At 39.0% G+C, this 22,512-nt stretch overlaps 1 protein-coding gene across 1 annotated transcript; it reads right to left on the bottom strand.

The window, feature by feature from the left end:
- Positions 1-2,933: 2,933 nt before the first annotated feature.
- LOC118770671 (stonustoxin subunit beta) lies at positions 2,934-19,754 on the bottom strand. Its single transcript, XM_036518433.1, has 4 exons — positions 19,655-19,754; positions 12,891-14,386; positions 10,865-12,269; positions 2,934-3,034 (listed from the first exon to the last, which is right to left on the bottom strand). The coding sequence occupies exons 1-4, from the start codon at positions 19,752-19,754 to the stop codon at positions 2,934-2,936; spliced, it is 3,102 nt and encodes a 1,033-aa protein (XP_036374326.1).
- Positions 19,755-22,512: the final 2,758 nt, after the last annotated feature.

The following is a 22,512-nucleotide window of genomic DNA, read 5'->3' as shown; positions in this document are numbered from 1 at the left end:
TGCACCAACATCCTGCTTTTCATTAGGCTTCTTAATTGCAATCAGGAATAGAGAGAGAGAAGGGCATCAGAGTTCCGCCATTCATACTAAAGACAGGGATAACATCTTAACTGATAAGTCGCCATCAATGACTTCTCATACATATATTAATATGAGCTGCTTGTATGTTTTTACTGTTGTGACTTTTGGTTCTTATGGTTCCATTCAATAACCACAGTTACCTGGTTAACTAGCTTTCATGTGCAACCATGATGACCGTCATCTACAGCATTTTCTGCAAAGAGCAGAAAGTTATTTGCAATAGGACAAGATGAACAGATGTGAAGAGAGGTTAAAGATGATAATGAATCAGATCTCAGGGTCATTACTGCTATTTCTTTAAGAAAATGGGGTCTCACTCGCAATGCTTTATATATACTGGGTATGCCTCACTAACCCATCATTTACTGGATGGCATAATTGTCAGGGCGACAGAAGTCTTGAGTTTAGCCAATATGATGTCAAGCCCAGAAAAGTATGGTGGGGGGAACAACTGTTGTTTCTGTTATTTTCTGTAATCCCAGAGTGGGGAAAATAAAAGGCTGGATGATGAATGGAGGTTTTCTTTGCTATGGTGGACACTCTGCCACAGGCTCTTACAGAACTGAAATGCTGCATGAAAATGAAGTTTTATTATGAAAATATGGAATCAAATGAATTGTTTCTGCACTTATTGATGACCTCCGATCTGGTCCCACTGATAAAGTCTATGGGCACATGACCCCCGTTTAAACTTAGTTTTATTATGCCACATCTTCAGCCTGAGGAATTGTGCTGGAGTCTTAGAGTAGATCTTTAATACTTTGTAGTTCAGGAGTTGGGGAGCTTTCCCAGGTGTCTGTTAGTATCTGGCTACACAGTTAGTACATGTACCACCCATTCCATAGTGTGTATATAAAAAGATCTGTGGGATTCATTTTATTGAAAAATGACTGTGTGTGATTTAAATTTCAGTAATTTATATTCATTGTACAAAACACATGCAAAGCAGTCTTATCTTTAAATATCTCTTAGTGAACTCTAGATTGTTTTGAATGTGCGAGCTGAATGACTTTTCATTTGTTAAAATTACTAAAGATGTACTAAAGAAAAACTACAAAAGGAAAAATTGCTCAAACTGCTCAAACAATCTAAAATCCTAAAATATTAAAGAAAGACTTTTGCAGAAAAAAATTCAATCTGAATTCTGTTTGTTGTTTTCAGAAACCCACGTCATACATTTCATACCTTATTATTGTGTTCATAAACTAGTGTAGTTCCTCTTTAGGTGAGGGAGGTTTTTGTACGGGTCTCTATCACTGTGTGAGTGGAAACTCATAGTATTGCTGACTAGTAAGTAACTAGCTAGCCTTTTCGTGTATGATAAAAAGCAGCTAGTAGCTAACTAACCTGCAGTCAAGAAACTATGTATTGCTTGGCAACACGTGTAAATGTAATCTGAAGGAACTATTTTTGTCGGCGGAGCCGAATAAACCACGAAAAAAAACAATTTGTTGTCTCAAATTATTGTGACTTGATAAATAGCATTGTTTGTAGAACTGTTGTATAAAAGCAATATCACACTCGATGTCATGCTGTTATACTGAATATCAGCATGGCTATGATTACCTTCAGTACTCTTCCTGCGGCCTCGTACCTACGACCGAATCACAGCCGTGCTGATATTCAGTATAACAGCACTCCCTCTCGTGTGATATTGCTTTATCATAAGCCTTCAAATGTATTTGCATCATAACGTTGTCAGTGGACAAGGTGGACGCAGCCAAAAAATGCATCTATAAAAGAATCCAAAGACATATGCTGTTGTCACAAATTTATTTTCAAGATAGAATGTTAAAAAATGAACAAAATCATTTTAAAAAAGTATGCATGGTGCGTACAGGATTACGGCTGCTGGCGCCACTGGTCTAGGTTTGGGGGGCCCAATATTATACTTTCATAGGGCCCAAAATTATAATACAAGGAATGAACTGTAAAAATTTTACTTATATGAACTTAACATTTATTTTACATATTGGTCTAACAGTGTACAGACCTGCAAACCACTCACAGATGAAAAGCAAAAAAAAAAAAAAAGCGTACTTTGTGCATGTGCATGTTTTGAATTTTCGGTGGCATGTGGGGAGATTTAAACACAAAATTACACTTTTACACAATTCTTCAACATAACGAGCAAGAGCCATATGACAATTACATTTTTGGCCATCTAGCCAGACGGCAGTAGGCAATACCTTATTTGTGAGAATAGACGGCCCGTGCCAACTGGCTAGCAATTATCCTCATTACTAAATGAACAAACAAACAAACAAATAAATAAATCAGAGGACTCGGCCGATTGCGATTAGCGCTGTCCTACAACAATCAAAAGTAGAACCGTTCCATGACATGGCTCAAATTAGTAAGTTTTTAAGTGTACAGTATATGTGAAGACGTTTTAACATTTAATCCTTCCACTGGAACTAGTAAAACTACTTCATCTCTTACTGTGGTCGTAGTGGCAATTCAGTTTTCACTAGTGACGTTTGCTTTCTTACAGGTGGCAGTCTTCACTAGTAAAATTCTTTTTGTTGTTAATTAAAGTTGACGTTCACGGTCCTGTCTCGAGTTTTAACAGCCCTCATTGTCTATTGTCACGATTATGTGTTTGTTCGCAAACATTTTATTGATTATCGTGTCATGTAATGATGATGATCTTTTCTGTGCAATGGCTGATTTTCCAAATGCCCATGTGTTGGATTGATTTACGTCAAGGAAAGCGAATCAGCTGAAGCATTTGTAGACAATACCCTGTGGACATTGCAACAATTTCCTTAAAGTATATATTAATATACACTAAAGCATTGAGATTTTTCACAAACCTGCACTTGTAGAATGTCAGACTCCGGATGTGACCGTTAGAGGCTCTGGTTCCTCTCGCACCTTCTGTTGAAAAATGGATTAGACAGCTTGCGGCACTGATGTTTGTCGAATAGCTTTCGGTTGTAAGCAGGAGTGCCTAAAAAGGGGGTGCAGTTGTGGCATTATATAATATAACACTGCAATAATTTCTTTACATATATAAAATATATATTAGCATACACTAGCATTGATATTTTTCACAAACCTGCACTTGTAGAATGTGGAACACTTCCCTTTCAGTTTCGCTTCTGACAGACCGGACACCTTAAGAGTACCTACGTCAGTGACAAAGAAACAAACCACATAGCCAGAATAACGGGTGCAGATATGGTCTGTACACATTCTGAAACAGCAGAACATCGTCAGAACATGGTATGTTTTTCTTCCACACAAGACCCCGTCAGACCTACCTTGTTCCCAACTGAGCGCGATGATCAACAGCAGCGATCAATGCTCCGTTAAGGTGGTAGATTGAATACAAACATTCTTTTTGGTTGCCTAAATGATTTAAACTACATACTTATGATGCACCAATTTAATTTGTCTCATTTCAGGTGAAGCTGGTGACCTTCTTCCTGTGATGGTATTTTTACTGGGCCCTTTGGTAATGACTTTTCCGTGAGCTGCCATCATTGTTCACACTGAGCGAACCAAGGAACCTGAAAACATTTAGAACACGTTCGCAATTTAGACGAATTAAAGTTATCTAAATTAAATTAAGTCATTGTATACATTGCAAAATTGACGGGGGCTTGCACCAATTCTAAACAGTAAATACTCTGGTGGTGTAGTGGTAAAGTGTACCGTTCCTAACCCAAAGGGTGTTAGTATAATGCCATTGTATCCTAATGACCCATTGATGTGTGATTTCTAAAAGATTCTGTGGGGTCAGTAAAGTTTAACTGCGCAACAAAACAATACTACAGTGCTACATTGGCATTGGGGGGGGGGGGCATTGAGCTCTTCCTCTGACAGCGTAGGCCTACATGTCTCCCGAACCAAATAAGGTCATCGAAAGACTTGTGTGCTGCGAAGACCTACAAAATAGTCACAGATGAAAGCAACATCATGTACATGCATGTACTTTGTGGATATGCTCAATTTGACTTTTCAGCAGTATGCGTTAACCACAAAACGTAGGCGGGCAAAGTGCCACCCACCAGCTCGCATGCTTCTACACTTGTTAAACATAACCAGAAAGGGCACTGCCATATCAATTTCATTTTTACTTCATGGAGGATAGCGGGGAGGGTAAATGTAATTTTTGTTTCTACAGAGTTATGCAAAATTTCTCTGAATCCACATTTTTAAAAGCTTAAGAGTTGATTGTGGTTCCCATGGATTCATCATCAGCGTCCTGTGGTAGAACAGTGTTACTACAACCCAACCCCTTAACATGAAGACGCAAGATGTACCCAGGCAAATGCCAAAACCTCTGGTTGAGGGTAATCAGCAATGAATGAGATTAACTATAATGGAGAGCAAATGAGAAAAAATATAAGCACAACATAAAGATCAGAAAGGTCATCCTGTTTTAACTGATCATTTGCCTGTGCTCTGGATTGAGTGAGAAAATAAGATTGAGCAAGAACATTAAAGAAGGACCTGGTGATTGGTTGGCATTGGATCTGTGGTGAACTTATTTTACAACCTTTCTGGAGATTGGAAAGGTTTTTGTGAACACTACTACTCCTGATCTTGGGTCTACCAGGAGACTCAGCCCTCAACACATGGCGAATGTTAACTTTGGCAAGAACGTTAAAGAAGGAGTTTGCCACACATGGCTCATACCCATTCCTCCTCATTATGTGTCACGGAGCTCAAGCAAGGACTCAGGCGCAGACAAGAAAGCACGATGAAAAACGTGTTTACTGAATCCAAATCGAAATCCAAAAACGAGGTCAGAACAGGCACAGTCAAAAACCAGGGAAATCACAGAGAACAAATCCGAAAACAGAATACAAAAATCGAGGTAAACAAGAACAAGCAGGGTCGCAAAATAGGCAGGCTAAACAGAACAAAGAACAGCTGGTAGCAAAACAGGAGGACTGAGACGAACTAGCAAAGATCACACAACAAACAGGGCATATATATGGTGAGTCTGATGAGGGGATGAGATGCAGGTGTGCAGGCAGGCAAGTGATCAGGCACGGGTGGGCGGAGACAGGGCGGAGAACAGGGCAGGGCTGGAACACAGGGGAGAACAGTAAACAAGAGCACATGGAGAGCGAAAACAAAGCCGGCAAAGAAGCCGCCGTACTGACATTATGGCTCCATGGGTCCATAAATTTCTCTTCATGACTGCACGAAAGGCTTTTCTCCCACTCTCTATGACTTCCATAGATTTCCCATGGTCCTTGGCATCATCATGTCATCTTCTAAGGCAATTTAGCCATTCGGCCTTCCAGGGTAGCACAATTCATTGGCATATTCTGTTACTGTGGGGCGTGACTGTCTGGGGAGACAGGATGATGAGCATTAACACTAAAAAAAACAATCCTGCTAAACTCTGTCCAGCATTCTGGCTTTGGTGAGAAACTAAGTTAGAGAGACTTTTAAGGAACCTCGAGAGAAAAGGCTTATCCAAACCCAGAGCTCTGCCTCTGAGTCTAACCAAGAAGGAGAACAAACATCTATTATAGTAGAACCCAGACTCCCTTTTAAAGGTGGACAAAGAGCAAGAGCTCCAGCTATGTCCTGCTCTGGTCCACACAAGACACAAGCCAGCAAACCAGCTCTACTCAGCACACAAAGAAAGGCAAGCCTCACAACTACCAGCTGTGCCCAGCCAAGGAGGTAGCCTAACAAAGGCTGAGTACAACAGTTCAATCTGAAAGATTCTCAATGTCTGTAAATCCTTCTCTTTATCTTTAACACTTGACACCAAAGTACAGCTTACATTATATTTTGTAGATGTCATGCTAATAATTGTTATCTATGTTGATTAAATGTGTTGTCTGATTACTCAATAAGTTGACTCTACAGATATAATGTACCTGTTCCAGGAGTGAGAGATTCTTTACATTCAAAGGCATGTTTCACTCTTTCCAGAAGATATGTTTTTTTGTTACACTTTCATAGGCAGGGTAAAAAAGCAATCGGTTTTACTTGCATTTCTGTGTTCAGATCTCATGCTTTGGGATAAAAGGTATTACCGAAATTATTTTGGATATATCTCCTGGCTATATAATTTGGACATGGATGTGTATGATAGGTTTGTGTGTGTAGAAGTCCCACCGATGTGGCTACATGACAAAAATGTATTGTTTCTTTTCTTCAAACAGCCATACCTAAATAAACACACTGATATCTATGATGTGTTAAATCCTCTTAGAAGCTACATTATTAGGCAGGCACTGCATGTATTACATTGGATTATGTGGCACATAAGTATTGGAGTCTGCCAGGATGTAATGGCTTCATTCACAACAGCTTTGTCATAGAGGAATTGCAGTAGGTTAGAACACAGAGGGATTGGCTGTTGTAGCATTCCATCTTTAGGTGTACAGCAATATATGTGTACGGTGTGTCACTGTTATATGATATCTTGATTCTAAAGCAAACATGTTACTGTATATAATGTCCCGTTTTTTAAAAAAATGTACTACAGGGTAAAGGGAGATGTTACATAAGCAATGTAGCATGTGGGTATGGGACAAATCCACCATGATTTCAAACACTTTCCAGTCTCGATCTTTCATCATTACATAATGGAGAGAATAAAGACAAGGCAGCCTGCTGAAACACCAGGGGTGAGAAATGATAAACAGATAAATACCAGAGCAGGACTCATGTGGGGACTATGCCCTCACCATTGTCTCATAAACAGCGTGAGTTAAACATACAGTAGCTATAGACATAGTATAACAGGCAGCCCTGACAGGCCTCTGTGTGATGCTGCTGTGGTAACAGTCACAGTGTGATGGACAGCACCCTGAGAAACTCATGCTTACATTGTATATAAGAAGGGTGGTGGCAGCAAACATATAAACATCCACTAGGGGGATACCATCCTGTCCACAGAAAACAGGAGTGGTCCCTCTGCCAGTCACAGGGAGAGGTGCTCCTGTGTGGGGGTATTCCTGTCTTTCTGCCCTGATCTTCCATACACTAATGCTGGCCCTGGACTAATGGCAGTACCAACATTGTAAATACAGTATAGATTCATCAAAATATGTTCATGCAAAATGCCTTGAAATGTCAACATTCAGTGATGAATGCATGCACAAGTGGTGGAATGAATGAATCAATGGACAGATGGTAAGATGGAAGGAGGAATCAATGATTGTATGGACGGATTAATGGATACATTCATGAAGAGATGGAAGGATATCTTGTTTTTCTTCAACATTCCTCCACTCACTTGCAATCCAAAATATTCCTATGCTGTGTCAGCAACCTGTAAAATTAGCCATGACATCTGAAATACACACAGCAGCACAGGAGCAGTGTCATGCAGGCTGATTGACTCTTTGCAAAAACTGAAATTTAATTGAGGAGCTAATTACAAAGGTTCTTCAAGCATGAAATGAGAGCTGCCTGCTGCAGTAGCTGCCACTGAATTCATGTGTCATGTTATGCTCAATATCTGCATGTTGCACAGGGGAAACCGTGGGGGAAGGAAAAGGGACAAGCCAACTACCATACCCAGAGCAGAAATGATTCTTCCATCTCTACATGATATTAATGCATAGAACCAAATGGCTGCAAAACCTTTAAACGTGTAAGAGAACATCAGGTAGAAAATCTAATCAAATCACTGTAGGACAAAACTGCACTCTTTAGAGAGGTGTGTCATCTGGAAACTGGAAACATTTTGTATAGAACCTCAGTCACTTCTGGATGCTGTTCCTTTTCTTCTAGTCAGACTTCACCGGCAGGAGCAGGGTGGAGCTCTCATGCACAGCACACCAGGGATGCACTAATACTGTCGAAGGATCTGCCTCTGTCCTGTCAGTGATACAGACTGGAGCACAAAGGCTCATAGCTAAGCCCAGCATCTGCTCTTATCAGGGAGTGAGAGGTGGCAGGCAGTAGTGAAGCGAATCTGCAAAACCCCCAAAGAAGACTGTTCCAAACAGAATCTGCTGCCTCACCCTGCTGCGTCTCAGTGACCCACAGATTTCTATCACTGCTTATTTCAGCAGTCCATCTGCACACTCATGAGATTAAAATATTGCATTGGTTTGCTAGTTCTGTGCATGAGAGGAAGTACACATGAATGAAGGAGAAAGGATCTTACGACTGTAATCACAGGTCATCAATCAGTTTGCACGCTCAGTCCTCAAAAACGATATTTCTATTTCCTTGCGTCACCTCAAAACGCAGTGCTGTTCTGCAAGAGTAAGAATAGGCATCTTCCTATTCCTTCTTCCACGCCTTATTTACCTTATATGCCACGGTGATTGGTGAGCGCAGATCTCCTGTTACTTCATATAGTGAGATACAGTAAATATATTTCAGTAAATTACAGTGTTACAGTAAATATTTCCTCTTGAGACACAATTAAAAAGCACAGAAACTCTACTGAATCTAACCGCCTTGTTTCCAGTTTGTTACACACTCCATCTGTGCAGCGTGAGCCCTCCAGATGTGCTTCAGCATGTCCTTGTGTGTAAGCTAGTCTGCCTGAATAAAGTGCAGTAATTGGATGCTAACACCAGAGGGCGGCATGTGATTCTTGCTGTCTCAGGCTCACTTTCCTCTCCACTCTCATCTCCTCCGTGAGCGCGGGGGCACATTCTGTGTCTCTTTCACAGAATGGCCCTGTTTCACAATCTGAAAGTCTGAAACATTTAGTTTTATCTCATTTCCCATGTTGCCATCAAACCTCTCTGCTTGTTGTTTTTTTTGTATTGCCAGCACCTCAGACAGCTACTGTTAGAATAACATATTAAGACTTGCAAAATATTTATGTAATTATTCCAGTAATGCACTTCAGTTGCAACACTCAGAAAATCAAACTACATTTTAAATTGTTTTTCATGTAGAGGGAGACCATGTCCTTGTTGAACTGTAAATAGGAAGCTCTTAACAAGCTGTTACCATAAATACACTCTCATTTACTGCTATTTTGCCCTCTTGGACTCCACTATACCTTTTAATAGGGGTGTCTGTCATTATTGCATTACATGCTAGGTATGGAGTAGAATGAAGGGAAAACAGGGGAGATACATAAAAATAACAGAAAAGGAATGGAGAAGTAGGAAGGTATTGCAGGGTGTATATGTAAATACAGTAAGATAGCGATTAGGTAGAGGGAAGGTATAGCAGGGTATGTATGTAAACACAGTAGGGTAGGTATGAAGTAGTATTGTAGGACAGCAGTATAAAGTGGTATGAAGGTACAGTATAGCAGGTATTGATCATTGGAATAGCAGTTACACCTCGTGGAATCACAGTAGGCTCTACTTACATATACATTTAAAATAAAACTGTACTATATCCTGTAATTAAAAACAAAAACAATTAGACAGACATTAACTTCAGCCAGCAGTGTCAAAGTCACTAATTCCAGACTTTTATTGTGTTTTAAACAATGAAATGCACAATCACTTTTGGATTCTATATCAATGCATTCCCATCAAATTTACACCAGAGATCATTTGCAAAGTTCCAACTTCATATCCATGTATAAGAGATAAGAGATTATAGAAAGTACAACTTATACATAGCCTTTAAACATTGCTCAAAGTAAAATAATAGGACATATACAAAATGGATGAAATCAAGGAAACATGAGCATTGAAATTTTGAACTTAAAAGATCCAAAGCCATTACTTCTTCAGAAGGGTATTTTACACACTAGGCATTTTCAGTGTGGTTCGTCCATTATTCATATATCTACCCTAAATGTCCTGCCCCATATATATTTAACAAGCATGTTCCTAAACATCCAAAGTTCCTCTCTCAGATATGTGGGGGAAAAGCCTTCACATGCTCCACAGCTGCACCACACATTCACACACAATTTAATCTCAGTAAATATGACAGAACATAAATGACAACAACATGATTAAATCATATCAGCAGTGAGAGCAGAGCGCATTTCTTATCCATCCATCCATCTATGAAACAAAGCTGCTTTATGATCGAAATTCAATTTCTCTTACACATCACTAATTGCAAAGTCACTTTCTATGACAACCAAGTAATTTCTTCAAAATAAAAGTTTGAAATCTCTAGTGTGAGCAATATGAGACATACGTACATGGCGTTAATTGTTAATGATGTCAGTAAATAGAAACTTCACTCTTTCAGCAAATAAAACCAAAATGTATTGCAACTTCAGAGGAGTGGTTGAGTGTGGGCTTGATATCACCAATATTAAGACAGCCTACAGTTACGTACATATTATCTAAATGTCACACATATCATTTAAATGTCACTCAATAAAATTATAGACTGAAACATTAAGAACACGTCTCCATAACAATCAAATCATAATCATAAACAAATGAAAATTACTGACATTACTTATTACCTATAAATGCTATATCATTTAAGAAAAGGAAACAACAGCATTTGATTAAGGAATGTAATTCACTTTCTGGATTTATTTCCCGATGAAACTTTTTGATAATTAGCTTGACTACTTGCATTGGGTTGACTTCATGTCATCATATATGATCAAGTCTTCAACAGTACTGATCCTGCTCTATTTAATACAGCCATTGGCATTGCTTTTAACGTTTTAAATGTTCCCCTGATGACTAATCAAAGAAAAAAGATTTAAATTTCTCGAATGTAGTTTTGGGTTTTTTCCATTTCATGGTTCCACCCTCCATTTGTTCATTAGACACCTCTGTGTCATCTGGCAAGGGTATTTTTTTCTTGGCGACCTTTGATATAATCACTGCTTGATCTTTCATAGCTTCTAGAGATTTAATACGAAGCAAATACCCCTCTTTGGCTTCTGCTTTTTCACCTTCAATGAGGAGGTTGATGTATTCTGGTGTAGAGAGTGGGTTGGGCTTTAAGGCAATTTCCTTTAGCCGTGCTAAACATTGAGAGGAGGTATCCAACAGCTCTAGTACTGCTTTCTGAAGCTGCAGAATTTCCTCTCCTTGTTTTTCGATTATTTCTTGTGCGGACAATTTGGCGCCATACGCTTTCTCGTACTTTGCCTTGAGCTCTGCAGATGTTCTTTTCTCTTTCACTTTTTCGTACTCCCATCTGTACTTTTGGTTGAAGTGCACACTCCAGTGACATTTTCCAGAACAAACTTTGCACTGGCCATCCCATCCTATTGCAATACATCCTCTTTTACCATTATCATTTGGTATGCCACAGGGATAGTGGCAGGTAATAAAACACTGCTGACAGTTGGTTATGTAATTTCCTGTGCCTTGAATGGAAATCTGAACTGGCTTCACCACCTCAACCTCAAACTCAAACTTCTCATTAGTGCTTATCTCCGCTTCATGCTCCTGAATGATTTGCTGAGTCCTCTTTATTTCATCCAATTTTGCCAAACCCGCTCGTACCTGTGGCTGCAGGCCTACAATTGCTGTTTCGAGCTGTTTGCGCTCTTTGAGCACTTCTCTTGTTAACATTAAACTCTTGGTGTCCATCTTAGTTAGGGCAGTAAAGAAGTGCTTCATGCTCTTCATGCCCATGCGCCAGAACATTTTATCGAAGTTATCATCACAGTCATCATCAGCTTCATCCTCATTGGTGTTAGCACAAATGTCATTTTCTGCAAACAGAGCAGAATTGTTGAACTTAAAGTGAACGGGAATTCCATTTTTTTTGGGGCACGGCACCCCAGAAACATTGATCGCTTCAAGGACAGGGGGACGCTGTCCATCTGCAAATGTCACCAGCATCTGAATGTTGTCTGCTATATCTTTTCCAAAAATAGAGAGAACAGCGTCAAACACATATTTCTGTGCATGTGTTAATCGAGCAAGAGAAGCCTGAGTTACAAAACACACTGCGTCAATCTCACTGATGCCCTTGCAGGAGGTAAAAAATGTTCGAATCTGGTCAGTGATCTGTCTGTCTCTGTCTATCCCTCGAGTGTCACCAAAACCTGGGGTATCAATGATGGTGACAGAGTAGCTGATCTCAAATCCATCTTGATAATTGATCTCGTAGGCAGTCACAAGGGACGTCTGGCTCTCTGCCTGGGATTTTGATTTCCCTTCATCAATTAATTTGAAGCGGAACCCATCTTCCCATTTCACACCCAAGATGTAGTTGACCATCCCGTTAATCAGGGTTGACTTTCCTGCTCCTGTTGCCCCAAGGACCATGATGGTTCGATTGTCTCTCTTGTTGTCTTTGCCAAAGACATACTTCTTGCAGTCTTGTAAATCTATATCTACCTCCTGCAATGGGATTTTGTAAACAGAGGGTGATCCAGAATGCAAACGTTCACTCTTCAGTTGCATTTTTTCAGCAAGACGTGTTACAATTGGTAGAGTTGAAACGCTGAGTATGGTACTTTCTTTGCTTCTCCCAGCTTCACCACAATTGCTTCTGACTCTCACTTCGTACTGTGACTCTGGCTGCAGCCCAGTGATTTGGCATTTTTTTTCTTTACAAGTCTTCTCTGTCCACTCATCTTCATGTTCTCTGATTCCACAGACCTTTCTATATTCAACAACATAGTGCTGAATGCTGACCTCATGTCCAATTTCAGTTGGTTTTTGCCAGGTAATTGTAAATTCAGTGGAGTCACGGTCATCCATTAACAGTCCACTGGGAGGATTTGTGGGCAGAGTTTTAAAGGAGCTTATGTTGCTGTCCAGGCTGACTCCCGCTGGACATACTGCTTTGCACCTGAACTTGTACTCAGTATGTGGATGTAGGTCAGATACTGTAACTACATGGTGTGCTTTGGGTGCCTTCATAGACTGCCATCTATCTGAGTCTGTGATAAAGAATTCAACCATGTAGTGGGTGACTTCCATTGATCCATACTTGGGAGGACATAACTCTAATGTCACACTGCTGTGAGTTATCTCTCTGGCTGCTGGTTTTTTTGGCTTGGATGGAGGTTCAAATTGTTCATTCTGTTTGAACCCTCTTTCATAAAGGTAAATACTGGCTCCGGGATGGTTCTGATTGTGTATAGAAGCTGATATGAAACGGGTATTCCCACTGTTTTTGTTTGCTTCAGAAAATTCCAGAAAAAGCCTCAGTTTTTCTCTTACTTTGTTTGACAGATCCTCAGACAATTGCCACTGTCCCCTCTCTACATCTGGTCTTTTAGCATTAGCAGTAAGAGCCATCTGGGACTTGGGCTGAATGCTTAGCTGTTCTGATAAAGCTGTCAGGTATGGCTCCTCACTCTGCACTGATGTGAAAGCAAAACACACCACATGTTTAACCTCTGTATTCAAGGTAACCTCTTTGTCAAGCTCACCATTTGAAGACACAATTTTTGTGCCTTTTAGCATGTTTGTGTACATTTGGAGTACTGTGATTTCTCTCCGTTTGCAGTCGAGCCATGACTTCAGTGAATTCCTGTTGAAAGGAGATGCTTTCTTACCTCTCAAGAGGTCTGCAAGCTCACCTTCCTCTTTTCCTCCTCCTCGGATGGAAGGAAGCATTTCTGCCAAAGACTTCTGAAAGACTAATTTGTACTCCTGGCACATGTCTTTGAATGACTTTATCTTTTTGCCGATCTCTGGAAAGTAAGTAATGACTTTGTGTTTCTTCATGTCATTACATCGTATTTCAAGGTCAGAAAAATCTTCCAGCACGCTCTGTGCTTGATTAACTAATCCAACGCGGATCTGCCGAACTATGCGGGCAGCAGCTGAGTCTAAATTTTGTAAGGGGTACAACCACACCTGCATTGGCACAGCATGTTCCCCTTGCTCTCCCAGCAGCTTTGGCAGCATTGTGTATACCTTCATGGCATCTTGAAAAGAAACAGGGCTGTTTTCGAGGGCAAAATCTCCATAGAATTTACAAGAAAACTTCTCAACGCTAGCACTGTCACTATCTGTCATTTGTAGTGAGCCCTGTCCCTCAATCGCAAGCATAGGAATCTTCTTGATCATCACCTGCAAGTTTCCCTCAATGTCTTGACGGTCTTCATTCTTTGATACTTCTCGATCAAATACAAAGAATGCCTGTGCGCCATAAAGTATACCTGTGACTACATGAGTGGCTTCTCCCTGCTCAAATACGTAAGGGTATTTAACATTGCCTCGTCCAAGTTGATTCATGGTCATTTGCATGAATTTAGTGGTAGTTTTGTACTGCAGTGTGACACGTGCCTGCTTCTTTGAAACCTTTGTGTCCTTTAGGTATTTTGCAGACCCTCCCACCTCAATCAGCCCCCCCAAGAAACTTGCTTTAAGTGAAGCTTCAACATTCAAAGCAGAAGATTTATCTTCAATGGAATCAGATGCAATGATCTTAAATTCTGTGTTGCGCTGAGACTTCTCATCAGTGTCCTTTTTGAGTGCTTCACGATCCCATAACGTCATGCCTGCAGTTAGAAAAAATGCCATCAATTAACTGCATTCTCTCTACAATTGTATTCTGCCAGTCATTAGTGCATCAGATTGTTGAATCAATTTAATCCTAATAATAATAATGCATTAAATTTATATAGAACCTTTTAGTCTGTCAAGGTTCTCAAAGCCCTTTGTAGTGATGGTGGTGAAATCACCTCAACCACCAATAATGTGTAATACCCACGGGGTTGATGAACAGCAGTCATTCTGCACCAAGACACTCAATATGCATGAGCCAAGTTGGACAGGGAGGGAGTTATTTAGCCAATTACTTAAGGGGATTAATAGATGGCCAGATTGAAAGAGTCTGATAAGGAATTTAACCAGAGCACCGACCGCTGCTAATATTCCTGTATACATGGTACTTAGAGTATCCCAAAAAAAATAAGGTATAGCAGCGTTTCTCCACCCCCAGTCCGCTAACTGGTGCCCATCCATGGGAATTTTTTTGACTGATCCCTCAGTGCCCATTTCCAAGAATGTATCTAGCTCACAAAGAAGCTAATGTTAGCTTGCCGTTTTGTCATTTTAGTGACTAATGTGACTAATGTGGTTTATGTTTAATGAGCAGCCTCACAGACAGCTGTGCACTAGTACAGTAGTCACTGGTACACACCAATGCAGGCTAGCGCAGGCTGCTTAGTTTCATATGGAAGACAAAGCTCAGTATAGAACACATGGTATTTGACATATAGCTAGAAAGCCAGCACCTAGCTAATTTCATGCCCCTTATCAGACAAACTCTTCAGCGACATTTTGGTTAAAAATGTGGATAAGTGAAAAATGAGCACTCAGGACTGTAAAAGATTGAAAAAAAGAAACAGCAACCTGTCTCTAAAATATATCACCTATCATGCATCAAATACGGTTCACTTCTGTTGAGGGTGAATGTCCACTAATTTTAAGTGATATGTGCACTGTGATGAACCACTTAACCACTTAACATAACGAGGGTAGGAAATCACTGAACATGCTGAATGATTTGGTGTCTTAACAAAACAAAACTGAAGGAAAAGTCAGTGAAAAGCAGCTCCCACTGAAGAAATAATAAGTCTTTGTTGGAATTGTATTTCCGTGTGCAATATTAGACGCTTACCATACTTAGCTAAACAAACTATCGTTCCACAGTTACAAATATAGTACATGGGTATGATATGGGTTAAAATTTCACTGGATGGGTAGAGCCACAGGGAGAGACAGAACCAGGGAAAGTACAGGGGTGCGTTGGTCCAAATAAAAATCTAAAATTATATAAAATAATTAAATATATGAATAAAACAGATACAGTAGATACTTGTGGGAAAATATATTGCAATGTTATCTTACCAGACTTTTCCTGAATGTGTCATTCATGTCGACATTCCCTGATACTTGATTATGTACTTCTCTAATAAGCCTTAGTTGATAATGGCACATAATTGATGACATTTTTCATTGCATTACTACAGTGGTAAGAAGAACATAACATACATGATTATTGACAGTGCATATGTTCTCCAACAGGCATTACAATGTGTGAGCATTGATTTCACACCAGCACTTTCCACAACCACTATTAAATGCTAATTATAAAAATTTTGGCTGCTATGGTAATAGATTAGACTTCAGTTTGTGAAGAGAGAAGACTGTCCCCTAATGGCTTACAAATACCACTTCTGGCAGTAGCCTGATTTCTGGATGCCTCCCATCCAAATGCTATTCTGAGCCCCACATGGCTTCAGGCAGGGGGAAGTTACAGGTGAGTGCTGGGCTATCTTGGGCTTTGCAAAAAAAAAAAATCTATCAATGAATTTATGATTAAGCAGCATGGGGTAATAATGCATTATCCATAATTATGGATGTAATCAATCTGTCGGCTGTTGTCTGTCAGAAAAGAGTGCACATACCCACAGTAAAATGTAATCTGTAATGTAATTTTATTTTAAACTGAACTCTTTTAAATAAAAGAGGACCTCTAACCATTATTAGGTGATATTGGATGATACTTTAGGAGAAGTGGGACTTTCTCTCCCATTACAAGCTTTTCATTTGAAGAGATAGCTAGCTTGCACAGGGGTACTGTGTGGAACTGTATTTCATATGCAACTGCATTTGATTACAGAGATACTGTATGAATGCTTTGACCAAAACAAATTCAAGCTTTGCTGTTATATGATTCAATTCTATATAATATATGAAACATTTTCATTTAATTACTTTAATATGTTGTTGTGATGGTAGGTTGTTTAACATAATGTCCCTTTAAAGTTAATCTAAACTTTTTTTGCATAAGAACTAGCTGTCAGTAGTAATATTAGATTAGCTTGCAATTGTAGCTACACAAGTTCACTGGTGGCTCTTATGCTGTCACACTGAGACAGCTAAACTACTAGCTTGGTTGACTAAAATGTAGCCAAGTTAATGTTGGCTAGCTTGCCGTTTAATTGAGTTTGCTGTGAAGAAATATTATATTTTTCACAGAACACCTGATTCTCCAGCATTCATATCATGTTCAGCAAGTCAGCTATGAGTATAACCAGTATAAACCTAATGTTAATATTAGTATGCATTTGCAAAAATAAACATCCTATTTTGTTATGCAAGTACAGTTTTATTGTGAGCCTTGTTAGGATCTACATTGTATTGCTCATTTATCTACTCGCCCAAATCATGTCAAATTTAATCAGGGCTAGACGATCTATCTAGATCACACCCAGCTGCCCACATTAACAGTCCTAGAGCAGCGTTATCACCACGTCAATGCAGAATCACACTGTCTACAAGAAATGTCTTCTAACAAAGAGCCGTTACCATATCAATGTGGACCACACCAAATGGTCCACAGGAACTGTCTGCGAAGAAAGGGTCATCACCATATCAATGCTTGTAGTTCACTGTCATGCCAGTCTGATTAAGTGCAATCAACAACTGTTGAGGTGTGGCCTAATCACACCTGGGTATTTATGCAAGTGCTCATTTGAGCCTAGGCAGTCTAAGTTCGGGCGCTGTTTGCGTGAGTAACTTTGGCTCCTGGGGAATAAACCTTGTCTCTGCAAGACCAGTCTCATTTCATTCATCTGATTCGTCTGTTCCACGAAGTAGAACCTAACAGTCTTTTCAGACCAGTTAGGCTTATTCCACATGAATGATGTAGGCTTATTCTACAGGAGCTTGCTATGATGAAGCATGATGACAGAATTTACGTGCACCTGCAAAGCGAACAAAGATGCCTAAAATGATAGTTTTGACAGAAAATATATCAAACAGGCTACAGTCATATCTGTTTTTTTGTTTTTGTATCTCAGAATCTGTGTTTATTTAAGTGATTGATACATTTCTTTCAATAAAATCCTATCAAAAGGTGAAAAACTCTCGTTACCATTAACATATCTCATTCTCCAATAACAACGATTAATGAATAATTGTTTTTCTGTCATTAGCTAATTGATGGTAGGAAATGTGCCTCGATGACATCCCCAATTGAAATGAAACATATATACACATGATAAACACTTTATGGATTATCAAGGGAGTTTTTGATGTTTACTGATAGTTATTGCATTTTTATCATCTAAAAAAGTGATTCCAATGTTCACTGGCAGTTCTACAACAAAATATAAGCAAATGTATAAGAAAGAAAAGAGCTCATGAGTTTTGCATATTAAATTAAATATGAGAAATAAATTCTGAGGGGAGCATGAAGTGTGTCAAATGTGGAATAATGTTCTTCCTAGCCAAAAACTGTACTTAGCCAGTTATCCAGGGAGGGAGTGTATATAAACAACAATGTTAACCAAACTGGTTAACAAACAAATGACTACAAAGTTTTACATTTTAGAGTACAGTGTCACAAAGTGTGCAGTTACTAACATGATCAAAGATTTCCTATGTTCTCATCACTAACTAAAAAAGAGAAAAATCAACCTACACAGACAAGAACCCATATGAAGTAAAAGTACCAACTGAACATCTTTGACCTAGCTGTGCCCAGGTAGCACATCATTGGTTGAACTTTAACTTCCTTTCAGTCAAGTCAATATGAGGTAAGAGAGAAGGTTTTTCAATATCCATTTTAATCTCTATAAATCTGAATATCTACATTTAGTTGCTTAGCAGACACTTATCCAGAGCATATATTACTGTAGGTTAGATAGGTTAAGGTTAAGGTTCTTACAGCTGGATATTTACCAAAGCTATTCTGGGTGAAGTACCTTGTCCAATAGTATAAAACCCGAATCCCAGCAATGGTATGGTAAAACTGGTATGGTTGTTTCCTTCTGTCATTAGTTAAGACCAGAAAATGCAAGCCATATGCTCATACATGAACATACATAAACATTTCATAAGATTCCTGAAAAGAAAACACTTCTACTCACTTTTTCTGAACTTTGGTATGGAGTTCAGTTTTTCATTTTTGAAGGGCCAGATGATCAATCTTAAACAATGTAGTTTTTGTTGTTGTTTGATGCATCCTTATCTTCCATCACACAAAATATTACCAAAACGTTATGGCAACCTCAGTGAAAATACTTATGAACAAAGACAGTTTATGGCAGATGCCTTCTTCATAGCTGCATGAAGAAAGGTGCACTTTTGATGTACATACACATTAAAAACTTGGAACACCCTCTCTTCCAGACCTTGTTGTATATACAAAACCCTATTTTTTGAAAGAGTTGAAGATACTTGGCCACAGTTGCAATTTTTATACTTTGGCTAGTAACCTTTAGTAAAAATTTTGTTTAAAAAAAAAAAAAAAAACACTGACAGGGTGAAGTCAGTTCGTAACAATGTATGGTCAAATCAAATGCTCTCCAGACTTTAAAAATTAAAAATCAGCAATTGGTTTTGACACACTTCTAGAAGAAGAATTACTGTATGGACTTTGTCCTGCCAAAAATGGCAAGGTTGCACACAGCAGTAGTGCTTGTTACTTTGCTTCTTGCGAGCACCGAATGTATTTTTGCCCTAAGCACAATTTACCGTAAGCTTGCTCCTTTGTAGATAAATACAGTAAATTTCATCGACTAATCTATTCATTATAAACCAACAGGGTGCCTCATTACCCTTCACAGCAATGAAAATCAAGCCTATTTTTATTGCCCTGTCTCTGTTGTTCCCTGCATATTATCACAGACGTGTTGCACATTTCTATTATCTGTGACATTCAATATGCAGTCTTACTGATGACATTACTGAAAACCAGAGTCTTACTGAAAACCAGGGTCATTAAGTGATGAACAGAATTATTACAGACATACCTGGAATGAGACAATCACTCCGACAGTCATACAGCATCCCCAGCTGGAAGGGTCGTCCAAGTGCTGCAACCTGCAGTACGTTCTTGGATCCGGGTTCCATGATTGGGATTTCTGAGCAATACAGATGTGTTCAATGAGAATCTTTTGTCATTTATTGTCATTAATTTTGTTATTTTATTGTTATTTTTGCTAGGGTTATGGAGTATTTAGGCATTTTTCCAAGTTTCATATACATGTTTGTTTATTCAGTTGAATAACTTCCATATAGTTTATGCTAGTTTATATTTTACATACTTGTGACACATATGCTGTACCAGTCAAAACTTGTAACAAATTCCAAGCATCTACGCTTAAGTCTTTAGATCAAAATGTCTTTGAATGCATGTTCCCCATTATCTTAATCAGGTGTGTCTGAACTTTTGACTACTACTGTAAAAGTTTTCAGTACGCTATGTCTTTATGAGTTTTAGTGAATATACTGTTTTTAAGCACCTGTTAGTACGGTGTCAAAATTTGATGATGTTTTATGAAGGGGAAAACACCATGCTGCTTCTTAAGGAGGATGTCACATGATCTATATCCAATTATCAAAATATGAACAGCAAATCATTATAATTTCATACTTATGGTCACATTTTACTGAGATTAAGATTAACTACACCATACATTTCACCGTATCCACCATACCAGACTCAACATAATACTGACATGAATGAATGGTTTATGTTTTACCTTATGTACAGACAATTGGCTTGGAGGTATGGGTATGTTGGAAGCTGCTTTGAAGATCTGTGGGTCCCTGCCGCTTGCAGGCTATTATGTAGTCTGCCCTGCCAAAAAATTTCAATGCTGACTAATTTAAAGATATGCTTTTGATCTTAATTTCACGTACAATAACGTATTGCAGGTTAGAGTTGGATTATGGATTTATTTTATACATATGTCCATTTACTTTAGATACTTTCTTTTCAAAGCAATTAAAAAAACACGAGTTTAAATGCAGAATAAATATAATTCTTTATGGTTTGATCATTTCATTAGTAGTCATATTGTAATTCAATTTAGAAATGTCAATCAAGATGTTTTTTTGCTCTTGGCAAAGTGCTCTTCTGATTTATGAAACACTCAATTTCCTACTAACCGATGTTCACAGAACGGCAGTGTAGCGTAGTACTAAGCAGGAGGACCCCTAACTGAAAGGTTCGATTTCACACTGGCGCACTGCAGGTGTACCGTAAGGGAAGGGACATAACCCAGAATTGCACAATGACAAAGTTTGAATCTAATCTAACCTAATGCAGCTGCCTAGCCTAACATGGTGAAACGGGTAACGTCAGCTAAATTAACGCTACACTCTCTACGGGCTGCGGTCGTCGCACAGAAAATTGATTGAATTAATTTAGAGTGGCGTTATTGTGAAATATAATGTTAGTTGGTCTAACCTAATGACCACAAAGTAAACATCATTCGGTCGAAGTTATTTCTAAAACTAATAGTAATAGAATGCAGAGACTATTATGTAATATGAGAAAGAGTAGGCTAGATACATTTATATATTCTTACGGCTACAACCGGCCCATTGAGGGCAACCATAATGCTGATGTGGCCCGGGATGAAATTGAGTTTGACACCCCTGATCTAGGGACTACAGACTCGTCAGAATAGTGCAAAACTTAAGACTGACCGAGCATAAGTATCAACGGTGTTTGAGCGGTAGGCAGGAACTACGGAAAAACCTCAAATCCTGCTACGTGCGTCTTTAAACTAATGAGAAATCACAGAGATTAAGACTAATACTTTTATAAATCAAAATTATCCCAATCAGTTAGAAACTCCAAAATTACAGCAAGCAGTATGCTATAGTGCAAATGACGATAAATACACATACCTATACGGAGTCACGTGGCTGTAGGCTTGGTGCGCAGGAGTCCGTGCTGACGGTGCTCCCGAGTGCAACATCTTTCCCCTCTATATACCCGAACATCAAACAGTTGATCAGCACGTGAGATGAGGCAATGTAAAGGGCTCCGATAGTTTTTTTTCATTACCTGGTGATTGATTAGTGCCGCTGTTTATTCGTGTCCTGTTATCTGGGGCATCTATGGTGTGCATCCTTTTAGTTTTCTGAGCCAATTCCTAGAACAATGGTTAGGCTGCAGCGTTTCTCAAACCTCCCACTGACCTGCATATCTTCTATCTGTCCTTGCTGCTTGATTAAATCAGGTGTGCTCAGCTAATCAAAAGTGCCACTGATGAGTTCAGTCAGGTAGGTAGAGCAAGGATAGACAGAACATCTGCAGGACAGTGGGCCGCCAGGAGTAGGATTGAGAAACACAATGAAAATAAAACCTATTAAAACTTGACACATGGCATGTCTGGTGATGGGCGGTGCCCTAAATGAGAGCATATATGGCATATGCCCTGGGCCTGTCCCTAACTAATTGTTTTTCTTTGGCAGCATCTTGGAATATAATGGAGTTTTTTTTTGTTTGTCTTGGTGTTAAAAGGTGTCTTTAACACTTTAGAACCCTTTGGTGTTTACACAGTTGAGAGCTAAACTGTGACAAATCAACACTTTTTGAAGTTATAATATAATAACCATTCTTTTCTTTCTTTTCAACATTTTCGTGAATTTCTTGAATTTGTTGTTGTATTTGGTTCAGCTGCTGTGTTGTATCATTGTCAGTTCCTCCTGTCTTTTCATTTACAGGTCTTTATACTGGGACAAGCAAATACACCCAGAGCTTCTTTCTGTTCTGTCGCTTCCAAAAGGATGTCTTCTCATTTTTTTTTTCTGAGGGAAGAATTCTAATGATTCAGAGAAAAATCTATATTAATTTTAAAGATGAATGGCATGG

The sequence above is a fragment of the Megalops cyprinoides genome, chromosome 23 (assembly GCF_013368585.1).
Source record: "Megalops cyprinoides isolate fMegCyp1 chromosome 23, fMegCyp1.pri, whole genome shotgun sequence".
Taxonomy (NCBI): Eukaryota; Metazoa; Chordata; class Actinopteri; order Elopiformes; family Megalopidae; genus Megalops; species Megalops cyprinoides.
This window is presented reverse-complemented; position numbering and strand designations above follow the sequence as displayed.